Here is a 15896-nt window from a genome sequence, read left to right on the forward strand (position 1 = left end):
CATCTTCCAACACCTACAATCCATAACGCCGTCAACGCTGGATTCCCTGCTAGCCCAGCCTTCTTCAATTGTTTACTGTCACCTTTGCTCTCCACCTGGGTTGAAAATTCAGATGCACAGAATCAAGCCTCCCCCCAGGAGGAGGGTCAGGTGACCCCCAGGTCACTCCCAATCACCAGGACTCAAGGACCCCGAATCACAGACTTGAAGCAGACAGACAGCCTCTGGCTTACGGAAGGCGATTGAAAGGAAAAAAAAAAAAAAAAAAAAAAGGACATGGCTTACTCAAAGTGCCATGCATCAATGTCAGTGGAGGGCGAGAAGAGGGAGGCTGGGTGAGCTCCGAATCTAGTACTTTCTAGCCTGCAGCCCTACTTGTTGCTGCACATTCACTCAACAGTTAGGGCTTCTGGTTCCCAGCCTCCCCCTCCTCCTCTCCACCAGACAGCGCTGACAGCCTACGGTTCAGCCACTGAGGAGGTCATCTACGATCTTCTCTTCCTTCCCTTCCTCTCTCCCCCACTCCCCTCCCATCTGCTTCTTCTTTGGATTCCCCAAAACTTCAGCAAGGAAGTAAGCATTGGGCTCCACACTCCGCAGGAGGCCAAGATACCCTTCAATGTATATGGGGTCAAGAGAGTCCCCAGAAAACTGTGGGCCATCCCCAAAGCCCCCACATCACCCCCAGTCTTTTCTGTTTGGGCCAAATGTAATAAGTGATGACTCAGGAAAGGCAAGGCCTGGCAAAGAATGACAACTTCGCTAAGATTTCAGCTACAGTAGGGCAAGTTCAAGCCAGGGTGGGAAGGCAGGGAGGAGACCCTGTGCCCAGGACCCAGTGTGTGCGGCAGCTCTGCTCAGCCTGGCAGGGGAGGAGAGACAGACTCAGAGAGGAATGGAGCTGAACACGCCCACACACATACCACCTTCACTAGTGATGCTCTTTAAATCACCAAGAAAAAGTTATGTAAGGAGAAAACATACAGCTCCCGTGGAGAGAAGGAACATTTTGTTCAGCCTTGGGGTATCTGATTTAATAAGAGGCTCTTGGAGAACAAAGCGACAATTCAGCATCAGTCTTACACACCAAGGAGACAAAGCATCGTGAGGGGGAAAACCGCACACCCAGGGACGCACAATCACCACGCATTTAGAAAGCCAGCTCCCGCAGGTCTGCTTACTCAGCCCCAAGGGGTCCTGGAGGTCTTCTCTTCCAGATGCTAATAAGCAGTTCAGGCTTGTAAGCTGCTGGATGGCAGGATGCGAGTGACGGGGACGGGCGGCACTCCCAGCTCTGACAAATCCTGCTGCCTCACTCGAAAGGTCCATGAGAGAAGGGGTTTCCCAGCCCCTTCAGCACAGGCAATTTCTAGGGTTCGGCTGTGCTCCGAGCTGCTGCCACTGCATGTCTGCAACAGATGGGGACCGGGGCTGGGTGTGTTCCCAGTCCCCAAGGCAGCGCAACAAGCGGCTGGCAGACAGCATGGGCTGGCCTAAGACAGCGCAGGCAACGGTCTTGGTGGCTGGAGCTGGTTTGCTGCTCAAAATGCAGGCAGAGCTCGGGCAGATTCCCTCATTGACGGGACTGCAGCAAACTGTCATTCCCACCTGTGTCAGGGGCTGCTGGGGAGGAAACTCCTTACCACACGGCAAGCCAGCAGGAGGGAGGGCTGGACCGGAGCTTTTAAAAAGACAGGCAGCAGGATGGAGGGAGGCAGGAGCAGAGGCCGATGATGCAGCAGTGGACGGCTCTGGGCGCCAGGTCCTCTGGCCAGCACGACCCCTGCACTGTTCCCATCTAACTTCAGGCAAAGGCTTCAGAAATCTGAACTCCCTGGGGATTCCTGTCCTTGGAGTACAAAGAATGTGGGGGTTTTTTTTCCCCTCTGGCCAGAAGGATGGGGACAGCTTTCCAAAAGGCTCTGCCAGTGAAATCCCCATTTACACTCCATTCCCCCAACTCCAACCAGACTGCCTACAAACATCATCCTGGAGACAACATGGTCTCTGCCTATATCAGCCATGTCTCTGATTTTCTGCATTCTGATGCTTTGACACCTGGGGCCTTGCTGATCCTGGAGGGACTGCCCTCCCAGGGCTGGGCAATTCCTGGAGATAGTAAGCAACTCACCTGTGAGCTTGCTTTTCCTATGCAAGCCAGTCCACACAGACCCTTCCCCTCCTCGCCTCCTCCTGGGGGCTCTCACACCCCGGGCCACCACCCATTACCCTAATCACCCCAGGGCAGGTACCAGACAGCTAGGGACAGCCCCTGTACCCACAGTCCCCTAAAATTATTCACAGAAACCACAATAAAGTCTCTTGCCTGCATCTCCCCCTTGCTCCCTCTGCCTCCTGCCCAACCCCGGTGCTTCCCCACGTGGCAGTGGTGTGCCTCGCCTCCTGCTTCCAGGGATCTGTGAGTATCATCAGTTCCTTCCTTCGTGACACTCATTCCTGAGTCTGCATGTCTTCCTGTACCTGATTACAACAAATCCCAAGTGCCCTGAAAACAGGCTATAAGGATGTACAAGCTGGTGGGGCAGAAAATGAACTTGAATTGTTAGGAGAAAATGAGGGTCCCCATTTCAGAACCCCACCGTGTCCCTCATTAAATAAAACTTGCTCAGGACTTGAACTTCTCAGCAGTGGAGGAATTGCTTCCAAAGATAATGAGTGACCTGCTGCTGCAGGTATTCAAGAAAAGGAGGCTTCCTCCATGAGCCTATGACTCAAAGGCTATGATTTAGTGGGCAAATGTGTTATTCAGGTAAAGTTGATGGCAGCACAAGGTGGAAAAAGATTAATGTGGATGATATATTCAGGAAGGCTTCCGAGAGGGGACAGAAGGGCGTTGCATAGCTGTCTACTAAGGCCCATGGACAAAAAGGTGGCTCAGTCAGCTGGGACTTTGGGAGGCCTCTGTAGGGGTTGGAAGTCTGCGGCTTTCTTAAGGTCACTTTCAGCCCAGGAGGGTACCAGGCAATCCAGCTGTCCACCTGGAGACCTGACAAATCACAGGTCTGGAGTGCCGTGGCCAGATAGCTCTAAAAACTCACAAGCCTGAGCTCTGGCCTCGCCTACCTGAGCAAGCCATTTCAAGCAGAAACTGTTGTTTGTTTGTTTGTTTGTTTTTTGTCTGTGGAATGAGCCATGTGTTATGTGATGTTCCTCAAGGTCCCTTTCCGACCACAGCATTAATATTCTGTGTCAACAACCCAGGTCCAAGTCCTGGATCAGTCATTTCTCTGAACCTCAGTTCTTCCTTTGAAAAACCAAGCTGAGTGGAAACACTTGCTCCGCACACCTCCCACTGTTGTTGTTGGGATGATGGATGAACAAGCATCAGGATAGAAATAAGCATCATCTTGGGATGTGCGGGATTGATTATTCTGGAACCAGAGGGCAGTGCTAGCATAAACCTGAGGTTTAGCAGAAAGCTGGCGCCATTTGACGAAGATCGAAGGGCCAAACCTCCTGCAGCCTGCAGCCAGCCCCCCGGGCACCGATGCAAGTGGTCGACCAGAGATCCGGCCAATCTCAGTATTTTCTTCTGCTGGTTCTGGAACTAGCTTTGCTGGGTGAGCTGGGCCTGTTTTATTTTCTGTGTGCTTTATTCCAAAGCATGCATACAAGCCTGAGGAAAAAAGCCTAATTGGTTTTGCTTGGAAAAGCTGGAAATGTCAGGGAAATGGGCTCCGTCGTCCAAAGGATTCAGAGGTTTGCTACACTTGGAGACCAGCGTCTGAGAGTGACTTATGGGGTGTGATGACACTGCAGTTCTCACAGCAGCAATTCCACGTCTCAGGGACCCAGGATCACTCATTAGAGATGAAGGAACATAATCAACTCCACTCCTGCTTGCAAGCTGCCCACCACAAACGCGGCCACTGTCTTCACCTGCATTTCTCCTCGCTTCCAGAACCTCTGCTGCACTCTGCATGCAGGTGGCTCTGAGCTTTCCACCTACTCTCCCTGGAGGGTGGAGTCAGCTGTCCTGAACAACAGAGCCTAGTAGATCACAGATACTTAGCAAAGCCTGAAGACCATTTTGGTGCATCGGGCTGGTGTCAGAATCAGAAGTGGAAAGGAAATGCCTTCCTGAGGCACATCCCCTCCGACTCACCTGCTCTAATTCATCCTCCTAAACTCTGTTTTTCAGGCATTACTCTTAGCACCCTCACCAGACAAAGCAATAACAAAACAGAACCGGAAAACCTTCACTAGCTCCATGCCATCTACAGAACAAAACCCCGCTTCTTCAGCATGGGCTGCCAGGCCCATAGGAGCCTGGCCCACGGTCATCCTTCTACACCCCCAGGCTTCCCAAGGCTGTCAGGCCTCATTGCCCCTTGGGCCCCGCATGCAGGCACCCTCCTGACCCTAGAGCTTGGCATCCCTAGAAAGCCCAGCCCTGCCCCTAAAGCCCCTCCCTGGCACCTGTAGGTTATTACAAGGGCCCTCTCCTGGAACTCATTTTTTGAGTGTATTTTAAGTGCTGAGTATTTTACATATCCTGTCTCAACCTGCACAACATACTGTCTATTTTATCGATACGAAATTGAGGCCCAGAGAAGTGGAGTCACAAAGGTTACAGAACACACAAATTGCAAAGCCAGGATTCGATCATAGTTATGTTCCCCTCCCCAGCCTGGCTCTGTACAGCACATCCTAACAGGGCCACTGTCTCTTTATTCATTTTTGTTTATTTTTATCATCTAGTTTTTCTGTGGCTCATGCTTGTTTATTACTTGCATAATTAAGAATAAGAGGAAGACACTCACACACCGCAAGTTGAGAGTCCCCCTTTACAGGTCCAGCCTATAACATCTGAAATAAACAAAGTCTGCAGCAACACGGAAAGGATCAGTTACCACCTGAGTGTGCAGAAATGGGATATTGTCAAGTATGTTCTGATAGAGCCAGACATTGGGGCCTTATGATATTACATAACAAGTCAAAACAGTGACTTCAAAGAATTACAAATGGCAAATGTGACAGGAAAATCTCAAACGATGCATGGTACTGCCTGAGCTGTGTAACTGGCCTGGAAAACTAGACATGCGTGAGCACACATGTGTAAAAGGCGTGTCTCCCAGCCCCCACCCCCCAACCCCTGAATAACAGACCTGGGTTAGATTTCTCAGCATCCCAGAAATCTAGCACAAATCTTTGCCAAATCCCATGCCGCCCTCAGCCCTTCACCTAAAAGTCAAATGCTGCATGCCAAGCTCACGTCCTTGCGATGAGACATTGCTGTGCAGGACTATACCGCTGCACCCCAGAACCCTGTGTCCAGAGCCAATCTTGGCACCAGGCCGGCAGGGCAGCTTGCAGAGGGAGTATCTGTAAAAGGGCTGATGGCAACTGCCCTGGGGAGAGACACTGACCAATAAAGCCCATATTCTACCCCCCTTTTATGTGCCAATGCTGTCCCTGCCCTCGCCGTCCTGCAAGATCTGTGCAGGGGAAAGCCAGAGGCCAGGGCAGCTGAAAGAAGAGGGGACCCCCTGGGCTCAAGGCCCAGCCTCATTGACCACACTTTTACTTTGCTTGGGAGCCGGCAGCTGGGGATTCCGGGCATGGCATGGCACTGGCTGGGGCCAGCATTTGAGATTGACTGGGCCTCGTGGGATGTAGACGGTGTGGCATTTTACTTTGGAACCTCATTCCTACAACAGCTTGAGGCCAGTGCCCTGTACTCATGAACTCTGTGCAATATGCCAGGTCCTGTGGTTGCTTCTGAAATACCCCGATTGGGAACCAATGTACCAAAGAGGGCTGCTCTGTGCCGTGAACATCCTTGTTGAAATTCACAGCAGAGGGCTTGTTAATCAGCTCCCTGGCGAAATGAGTGGTATGCAGAGTGAGTCAGGAGGATGGCACAGGCTGCAGCCCCCTTGGATAAAGAGACAGAGAATCTGGCCGGCCCGCAGCCCACCCAGCTGCAGCCCTGGTGACCTGGACGCTATTGGTCTGCATCTTCTACCTCCGAGGACCCAGCTGCTGCATCTGCTGTTAGCTCAACCAGTCCTGCCCATCCTAACACCTCTGGGTCCTGCTCAGAGTGCATCTGCCAGAGGGCAGCGTTGAGACTTCCTCTGAGCTACAAGAACAGGTTGGACCTGCCGCCTAAAATCGCCTGTAGGGATTTGGCAAACCCTGCTCTAGGATTTCCTTTTGTTGTCATAGACCAGCAGTCCCACCAGTCCCAAGGCTGTCAGGGGGACACACAGCCTCACCCACCTCCAGTAGCTAGAGACTGCCAATATTTACCAAAGTAACCAGATGTTTGCTGAGCGGCTGAGCTGAGATTAGATTAGCTGAGAATAGTTTGCCACCCTGCCCCTCCCTGGGTACCTCCATCCAGGTAGAACTAGTAGTTCTAAAACTGCAGGATTGCAAAGACATTTGGAGTCATTAAGACCTTGTGTCCTGATTTTAATGGAGTCGAAAAAAAACAAACCAACCCCGCAAAGGATAACAGTTTCTCTCTTTCAAGGCCATGTTCTGACCACCTGAAGGTCTTGAGATACTTGGGCTACTGCCTGGAGCCTTACGGGTGAAAACCGCTCCCGGGTCACAGGGTCTCCTGAGCCTCAAATATGGGATGGGGCACCAGAGCCCTCTGTCCAAAGAAGTGCCGTGTGTACTGAGTGTGCACGCAGCTCCTGCAGTGGCTGACTTGTGTTTGGAGCATGTCACCTGCCCAATCACGGACCCACCTCTACCAAATAAGCCAGCAGGTCTATAAACGCTAAGTCATATGTGATCAATCAGTTTAAGTGACGTGCCCAAGGTCACATGGCTGTGTCCTTAGAGGGCCAAGGCTAAGACCAGGTGCTCCTGATTTTACACCAGCATCTGATAAGGAAGAGATAGGCCTATCCATTGGAAAACCGGCTAAGACTTTGTCCTGTGACCCCACAGTGACTTGTCTAACTCCAGTCTGAACAAGCCCGATGTGTGCAGGGAGCAGAAGTGAGAGGAGGAAGGACTCGCCGTTCACGCTGGCAGCTGGAACCTTTTTCTAAAAAATGGTGCATGCCAAAAGGAGCGCCGATGGGCTTAGCATAAATTCAACAGGGACAGGCTTAAGCATCTGTCAGAGCTTCACTCCTTCCAAGGACTTCTCTGACCTCTCTCCTACCCCCATCACGATTACTCCCCCACACCCACTGCCGTGGGCTCCTTTGACTCCCGTCACTTTGATGCTTGGGGCCTGGCCCCTGTGGCTCCTGCAGGGCACACTCTACTCCGAACACTGCTTTCGGAGGTCTCCAACTTCACATCTCCCACAGGGTCAGTGGCCAGTCAAGGCCAGAGCTCCTCAGACCTGATAAGCAGGAGCCACTGTCTGGAGACGAACGAGCGCCACCTTCAACAGAAAGAACTTGGCACTTGGGAGGCCTCATTTTCTTTCCTCTTCCATTTTTTAAACAATAAGCCGGGCTTCTCTCCTAACCCTGAGGCCCACCCTGCCCTAGCAGCTCTCAGTGGCCCATCACCACTCCCGCTCTCTCCCTCGGCACCCCATCTCCCAGTCAATGGATATTTTTAGGAACCCCCGCAGCCAGGTACCTGCCTCATGCTACATTGCTGGGACCCAAGAAAAGTAGAAGAGAGAGCCTCCAACCTCACCGACCTCAGTCCTCGCCAGAAGGAAAGCTGTGGAGACAGGGAACAAGCAGGCCGAGAGTCCACACAACATCGTATGTGGCACAGACAGCAGCCACCATCATAGAAGTTTCCAGAAGGAAGGGGCTACTTTGGAAGAAAGTCTTAAAAAATAACTTCAGGAAAGGAGTAAGACTGAGGCTAAGATAAGCAAGATCAGGTAAAAATCAGAGGCACTGAAGGGTCCTTGCATTTTGTAAGGCCCCAGAACATCCTCCTCCTTTGTTCCCTAGACACACTGCCAAGGCTCTGGAAGGCTCTAGAAGGCTGTGGAAGGCTCATGGCAACTCGATCTTTCTTTTGAGCTGGGAACCAGGATTGGGCCCAGGCTTGGCACACACAGAAGGCCAACAGGCTGTAGCACAAGCCCGGCTAGTCTCAGGCAGGTGCTCCAGGGCTGAACGTCTGTGACCTAAAACAGCCTCAATGGCACTGCTGTGCAGAAGGCCCCGGGCTGCCCAGGTGGTAGAAGGCCAAGCTGTCGTTTAGCATGCACAAGGCTCCCCAATTTAATTAAAATCAACATAAACCACACTGGTGCACAAAACCATTTTTTTCTACAAATTGCCCTCTGTAACAATGCCCCCAAGCAAGTCCTCTCTAAGACACGTTGGATTCCTCGTCCTGAGCACGCCATGAAGGAGAAAAATGCCTCCACTCGCCCTTTGGAATGGATGCTCTTTTTCTACAGGTTCAAATTCCAGCTTTGCTTTGCCAGTGCTGGGACCTTGGCTAAGTCATTTAGCCTCTCTACGCCTCAGTTTCCTCATCTGTAAAGTGGAGTTAATAATAATTATGCCCACCCCACAGGGTTACTGTGAGGATTAAATCCACATGTATGTGTGTACACGCACACACATACACACACGCACACATATGCACATCTGTATGATGAGTTTTACGGAGGCGAACAGGGCCTGGGAGCTGCTGAGAGCCAAGGGTCTGGGAGGCACCGCAGTGCGTTCCAGTGCCGCGTGACTCAGGTGTCAGAGAAGCCCATTGAAAGACCTCACCTATGACAACTGCCACTGGGGATAGATACAGAGACTCTGAACCTTAAGGCAAGGTAGGAAATGGCAGAAAGTAAATAATAGAATGTTCCAGAAACAGACACCTGCAGCCTCCTCTGGGTGGGATGATGTTCTGGCCAGGACTGGGGCCAGAGCACAACTGCCACCACCCTAGGAAGCCTGGAGCCCAGGAACGAGGTGGCTTCAGGAGGGCAGCAGGCCAGGGTGAAGGGCGGGGGGTGACTTTACTGTCCCCAAGGCCTCCTTTAATCAACTGACCACCATGTACCCAGCGCTGCCTGGGTGACGGCACTGTGGGAGTAAAAAGGAGCAAAGGGCAGGCGCGGCCCTGAAGAGGCTCTGAGCCAGTCTTGGGACAAGTCTCAGAGCACGCAGGCGGCCCAGGTCCAGGGGCTCCCTTGGGGCTGGGCTGCACAGCTGAGACTGTGAAAAGCCGAGGGCCAGGGGGTGAGGGGAAGGCTGAGCCGGCCCCGCTGCCCAGGCTTGGGCAGCTGGGGCAGCTGGCCTGTGAGATGGTGCTGCTTCCAGTGGTGGCAGGTGGACAGCGTCTTCCCAAGCTCCGACAGACACACTCAGTGCAATGGCCTTGGATGTGTGGAGCCAGGGTCAGGGGCGCAGACCCATGTGGACGCCACCTGCACCCTGGGTCAGGTGACAGGGACCTGTCTCCACACCCCCACGTCACACTCCTCCTTCCCCACAAAAGGTTATTGGGGAATGGGTGCCCAATGAATCCACAACACAGAATGTTCAGCCCTGATTCAAAAATGAAACAAACAAGAAAACAACCTCCAGTGACTAATCAGCCTGGGGAAGCTGAGTGGCCGCCAAGCCCGGCTCTATCACTTGAAAATCTAGGGCTCCTAGGATTCCTCCCAGCGACCTGGTTTTCAGACCCCACCCCAACCCACCCCATCCCACAGCGGAAAACGCAAGCTCAACTGCAGAACCTGCTCCCTGACCCCTGGCTTGTCATAGCAGCAGGGGCAGGCCACAGCCGGACTCTGCCAGGCGTGGCCCCTCTCACCACAGCCGCCTGGGGACACTCTCTATGAAGCTCAGGAAGAACCGGAAAAATGTGTATCCAGTTTTGTTGGCTACAGGGATTTTGTATCAACATTTTTTTTTCCAAAAATTGAATAAACACTAAAACTTAAGCTGAAACTTCTTAAATGTTTTAATGATTTTAAAAGAAATATCTCAAAATGCATTATACTCTGCTGTTACGGGTTAAAGTGCTTGTATCCGCAGAAAAGACATTGGAGTCTTCACCCCCAGAACCTCAGAATGTGACCTTATTTGGAAACAGGGGCTGTTGAATTTGGCCCCAATTGTGAGTGGTCACATGGGCCGGGCACCGTGGTGAGTGCAGACCCCTCTCCCAAGTCAGTCCAGGGACAAGAAAGTAGACCCCAAGCAGATGGAACCTCACTCACCCTCTGCCTAACCAGCCCTGGCCTACTGGGCCATCTGGGGGCCTCATCTCTGATTAAAATGTCAAACTCCACATCAGAGGCTAGGGAGAGAGGTGGGAAGAGATGACACCCTCCATCTGTTTCTGGAAACTTCTACAGCCTGATCCTATGATCCTTTACCAGGGCTGGGCCCAGGGACGTGGGGCCCAGAGTCATTCCTGGTGGATGGGGGCTGGAAAGGAGGTAAAGTCCACCCCTGGCTAAATCATTCATCTACCTGGAGAGAAAATTAGAATCGCTGGGGCGTTTTCAAAAACTAGATCCCAATTAAGAACTACTGAATCAAAATTTCTGGGGCTGAGAACTGGGTGATTGAAATATTCTGCTAAGTAAGAACCACTGATAGCACCCACCCACCTCACTGTAAAGATGGGGAAACAGGCATAGAGAGAAAATGGCGTGTGGGAGGCCCCCAGTTATTCTTGGTATAACTTATGGAGGCAGAACCCGAGGAGCCTCTGAGAAGGGAACTGTGAAGCCGGAAATCTGAGCTTTCCCTTTAAGAAGGAATCAGCTTTTGATTTAAAGTTTAAACTGAGAAGCAATCCCTGGGACTTCGGGGACTCAAGGGCATGCCGTAAATCGCCCTTGGTCCAGAATATTCATAATATTCTATGACTTGGAAAGCTTCTTAGCTGGAAGCTTCGTAACTGGTTCAGGTCAAAGATCCCAATTCAGCCTGTGTTTTGCTCCCCTCGGCTTTTCCCCACTTCCTGTCATCCTGCCTGGTTCCTGACATCCACATTCTAAGAAGATACATAAGTGATTGGATTATGCTGCTTGTGTTAACATCAAGGTTTGTGGAAGGTAGTGCAGATAGTTGCCGGAACTCCTAAGCCGTGGTGAATGGTATCGACTGATATTTTAAATCGTGATGAGACTGTAATGAGATCCGCGTAGCCTGTGTGTGGAGCCCCTCCCTCTAGGAGGGTTATCATCCCCACTACCCCCACCACACTTGGCCGTGTGCCTTGCGTTTCCCAGAAGTGATGTGTGCCACTTCCCAGTGGAAGCTTTTGGAGCTGTCCCGTGTCTGACACCTCTCTCCTGCTCCTCTCACAGCAAGGACCCAGACAGGAACCGCTCCTTCAGCCTGCGGTTCCCAAAATTAACAGGACACAAAGCACAGCCCCAGCTGTCGGCGATGCATGTACAGCAGTAGCGAGAAATGCACTTCTGTCCTGGCTCGCCGCTGAGGATGTGGGGCCACTCACTACCCCGGCGGAACTCAGCCGACCCTCGTGTGCTATCTTTCTCCCACCCCCTTTTCTCTCTTTCTTCTGGGTCTATTCCCTAATCCTAAATAAACTCAGTGTAACTTACAACGCTTAAGAAGGTTATCTAGGCAGGGCATGGTGGCTCATGCCTGTAATCCCAGCATTTCGGGAGACTGAGGTAGGCGGATCACTTGAGGTCAGGAGTTCAAGATCAGCCTGGCCAATATGGTGAAACCCCGTCTCTACTAAAAATACAAAAAATTAGCCGGGTGTGGTGGCAGGTGCCTGTAATCTCAGCTACTCAGGAGGCTGAGGCAGGAGAATGGCTTGAACCCAGGAGGTGGAGGTTGCAGTGAGCCAAGATCTTGCCACTGTACTCCAGGCTGGGTGACAGAGCCAGACTCTGTCTCCAAAAAAAAAACAGAATGTCATCTACTTGGCTTCTTTGCCCTGGCATTGCTATTTGAATCAAATTCGAATTAAAGGGCCTTTGAGAGTATAGTCCTAAACCCAAATAGGACATGAAGCTTTGTTTTTCTTCATTAAATTCACTTTATATTATTCTCTGATTATGAAGACTTTGAGTATATGATTCGTACCCTCAATGATACCTTAAAATAATGTGAGGATGGCAGTCTTTTTGTATAATAAATACTCCCAACCCTGACATAGAGCCAGACACCCAATGGGTGCTTCCTCTGGCCCGGATTTAACACGCACTGGCCGTTCCCCGTGCACCGGGCACCCTAGGTGACAGGGGTACCAGATGAAGCACAAAGTCTCCGCCCTCCAGGTAACTCCCAGCACAGTGGGAAGAATACATTTGAAGTCTGTTTTTTCCCCTTTCATGTTAGGACAGAGAACTTCCTGCCCTGTTTGTCTCTGGGACGCTCCTCAGGCCCACGTCTCCTCTCACATCCCACCCCCTGAGCCGGACATTTGTTCAGTGAGTCCTTTCCTGAGCACAAATGCATCGAGTGAAGGGATGCCCAGCATTACAGACACCAGAGCATAAAGCTGTGTGGCTCAGAGCCGGGTCAAGCTTCCCATCCCAGCCTAAGGCTTCTTCACTCCCTTTCCTGGCCCCATTTGCCTCCAAACAAAAATCAGCAAGCAAGCAGCCAGTAGGTCCTTGGCCAGCATCCAGGGTGACCAACGAGTCTCGGTTTGCCCAGGACTGTCTGGGTTTAAAACAGGAAGTCCCACATCCGAAGAAACCCCTCCATCCCAGAGAACTAGAGCAGCTGTCACCCTAACAGGTAGAGTACCTTTTCCCCAGCTGGTGTGCACAGCTGTGCACCTACCACCGCCCTGCCCTAAACACTCCACCCATCCATTCCCTCTTTCTCTGTCTCTCCTGACTTCCAGTTCCACTTTTTTTTTCTTTTGACGGAGTCTTGCTCTGTCGCCCAGGCTGGAGTGCAGTGGCGTGATCTCGGCTCACTGCAACCTCCACCTCCTAGGTTCAAGTGATTTTCCCACCTCAGCCTCCCGAGTAGCTGGGATTACAGGCACCGACCACCACGCCTGGCTAATTTTTTTGCATTTTTAGTAGAGACAGGGTTTCACCTTGTTGGACAGGCTGGTCTCGAACTCCTGACCTTAGGTGATCCACCCGCCTTGGCCTCCCAAAGTGCTAGGATTACAGATGTAAGCCACCGTGCCTGGCTCAGTTCCACTAATTTCACCCATTTCCTCTTTCCATTTCCAGCTCTTCATAAGGAGGAAATTCCCTCTCACCTTCCCTTCCTCTCTCTTTCCTTTATGAGGTAAAAATGTACCCTAAACATTGAATAAGAAAAGAGCTAGGGATTTGTATGCTATCAAGAAAAAGTAATGACTGTAAGTGAAAATAAATGTTCTAAAGGGAAATTAAACAAATATTAGATGTGATACATCCTCAAATATACGGAGCCCTCTTCCAACATTCTCCATTTATTTTTTTCCTTCCACTGATCAAACTTGTTTTTCACAAAATACCACTTCTGAGTTCAATAAAACACCATTGCAATTCCATTTTCTCTCCTACTTCCTAATTGCTCTATTCACTTATTTATTCACCCAACAGAATGTATTTCTGTATTGCACACATACATCACAGCAGACACTGTGGTCAGGAAAGGCTGTATTGAGAAAAAAAAAAAAGCCACCTTTCCATAAGCCAGTGAAAATCAGGTTTGGAGAAAATTTAACATGGAAGGCTGGAACCAGAGACCACAGCTGTGTAGGAAGGAATACTACAGATAAGTCATATATTTGGGTCCAGACTTCCTGCAGACCATTGGCTCTCAACCTTGGATGGACACAGAAATCATCTCTGGAGTTCAAAACAACAACCACAAAAACCCCAATGCCTGGTCTCAGAGTTTCTCATTTAATCCATCTGGGGTCCAGTGGGAACTGGGATTTTTATTTATTTTCATTTATTTATTCATTCATTTATTTTTGAGACAGGGTCTCGCTCTGTTGCCTAGGCTGGAGTGCAGTGGCACAATCTCAGCTCACTGCAACCTCTGCCTCCCAGGTTCAAGTGATTCTCCTACTTCAGCCTCTGGAGTAGCCAGGATTACAGGTGCCCACCACCACACTAATTTTTGTATTCTTAGTAGAGACAGGGTTTCACCATGTTGGCCAGGCTGGTCTCAAACTCCTGACCTCAAGGGATCTGCCCACCTCGGGCTCCCAAAGTGCTGGGATTACAGGCGTGAGCCACTGCACCCAGCCGGAACTGGGGTTTGTCAAATGTCCCTCAGATGATTCTAACGTGCAGCTAAAATAGGTAGGTAGACCTAGAGAAAGGAAAACGCAATGGGTTCCAGGATGCTCACTTTACATAAAGAGAAAATATGCTTTTTACCAGGAAAAGGTCCTGGGTAGAGGCACAGCTTTTCCAAACACATATTCCAGTAGGAATTTCTTGAGGTGGCCTTAGGTAAAAAACAAAACAAAACAAAAAAACTGCCTTGCTGTAGCCTGTCGTGGTATGACTTCCAATGCCAGAGCCTACGTGCCTCCGAGGGCAGCCCCAGGAGGACCACGTGGCCTCCATCTTGGTGCTGTTCTTCCTGAGATTGTAACAGTGGATGCGGGGACTTCCCTGGGTTCCAGCTTCGCAGCAGATACCATGGGCTCCCCATCATGTCACTTCCTCTCCCTTCTCATCCAGTCCAGAAAAACTCCCAGGGTGATTATTCAGGTCAACATGAACCTGGGGTGTGATCTCACCTTGGAACAAAGGAGGAATCCCAAGTGGATCCAGGTGTACTGGGCCACCCATTCACTCAGTAAGCACACAGCAAACACCTGCTACCCAGGGGAGCCCCGACCCCAGGCTGGCCCTGGAATGAACGCAACTCCTTCTCCAGGGGTCTCCATGCTTTTGTGAGGAAGAGCCACCTCTCCTTCCACAGAGCCTGGGGATAGGTCAGAGTGGCATTCTGGGGGTTTGGAGAGAGTCCTGTAATGGATATCAAATCCTAGCCCAACAAGGGATGACGGCAGGACTCTCCCCAGATTCAGGTCTATGTTGTGTTCATCTCTGTACAGTTCCTGATAGACAGTGCATGCTCAGCAAATATTTGTTGAAAGAGAGAATGAACAGTTTAATGCATGAAGAAAAAGAATGACCTTAAAAGCCATCTCACAGAGGTGACACTGCTATAAAGTCTAGCAAAGCAAACTTAGGAGACAAAGGATGGAATTTTCATGGTCTTAGAAGCCTACAAACGGACCGTGGCTTTGCCTCATCTCTTCTTCCCTCCTTTTAAGGGGCTTTGACTCCCCACGATAGCAATATAAAACTGCCAATACTTGGGCCTGGCATGGTGGCTCACACCTGTAACTCTCAGCACTTTGGAAGGCCAAAGTGGGAGGATTGCTTGAGCTCAGGAGTTTGAGACCAGACTGGACAACACAGCAAGACCCTGTCTTTACAAAAAAAAAAACTTTAAAAGTCAGTGGGGCATGGTGGCTACTCAGGAGGCTGAGGTGGAAGGATCACTTAGGCTCAGGAGTTTGAGGCTGTAGTGAGCTATGATCACACCAATGTACTCCAGCCTGGGCAATAAAGACAGAACCTTTCTCTAAAAAGCAAAACAGAACAATAAAAAATAACTGCTGATACTTGTGTTTACTTGATGTGTTCTCAATGTGTTAGAAGGATTCTTAAATGGGATACTGAAAGTATAGGTAACAAAAGAAAAAAACAAAAGCAACTGGACCTCATCAAAATAAAAGCTTCTGTGCTTCAAAGCACACCATCAAGAAGATGGAAAGACAACCCAAAGAATGAATCATATATCTGATAGGGACTTGTATTCACAAACAAAGAACTGTTCAACTCAATAGTAAAAAGATAACCCAATTTAAACACAGGAAAAGGATCTGAAAGTCATTTCTCTAAGAAAGATTCACGAATGATCAGTAAGTATATGAAGATAAGCTCAACATTAGTTCTCAGGGAAATGAAAATCAAAACCACAATGAGACACCACTTC

The 15896-nt window shown here is 50.4% G+C and overlaps 1 protein-coding gene across 10 annotated transcripts in view; it reads right to left on the minus strand.

Annotated features, from left to right (window-relative positions):
* Positions 1-15896, minus strand: part of PRKAG2 (protein kinase AMP-activated non-catalytic subunit gamma 2) — a 327100-nt gene that overhangs the window by 264455 nt on the left and 46749 nt on the right. Inside the window, exon 1 of one of the 10 annotated variants that reach the window (XM_055284606.2) lies at positions 1182-1626. The exons of 8 other annotated variants lie outside the window; for them this stretch is intronic. In XM_055284606.2, coding sequence (XP_055140581.1) covers positions 1182-1329 — 148 coding nt within the window. In that variant the 5' untranslated portion in view covers positions 1330-1626. Of the gene's footprint in view, positions 1-1181; positions 1627-15896 lie in introns of those variants that run through there. One more of the 10 variants, XM_055284597.2, reaches the window with a different exon arrangement.

The sequence above is a fragment of the Symphalangus syndactylus genome, chromosome 6, assembly GCF_028878055.3.
Source record: "Symphalangus syndactylus isolate Jambi chromosome 6, NHGRI_mSymSyn1-v2.1_pri, whole genome shotgun sequence".
In the NCBI taxonomy this organism is placed as follows: Eukaryota; Metazoa; Chordata; class Mammalia; order Primates; family Hylobatidae; genus Symphalangus; species Symphalangus syndactylus.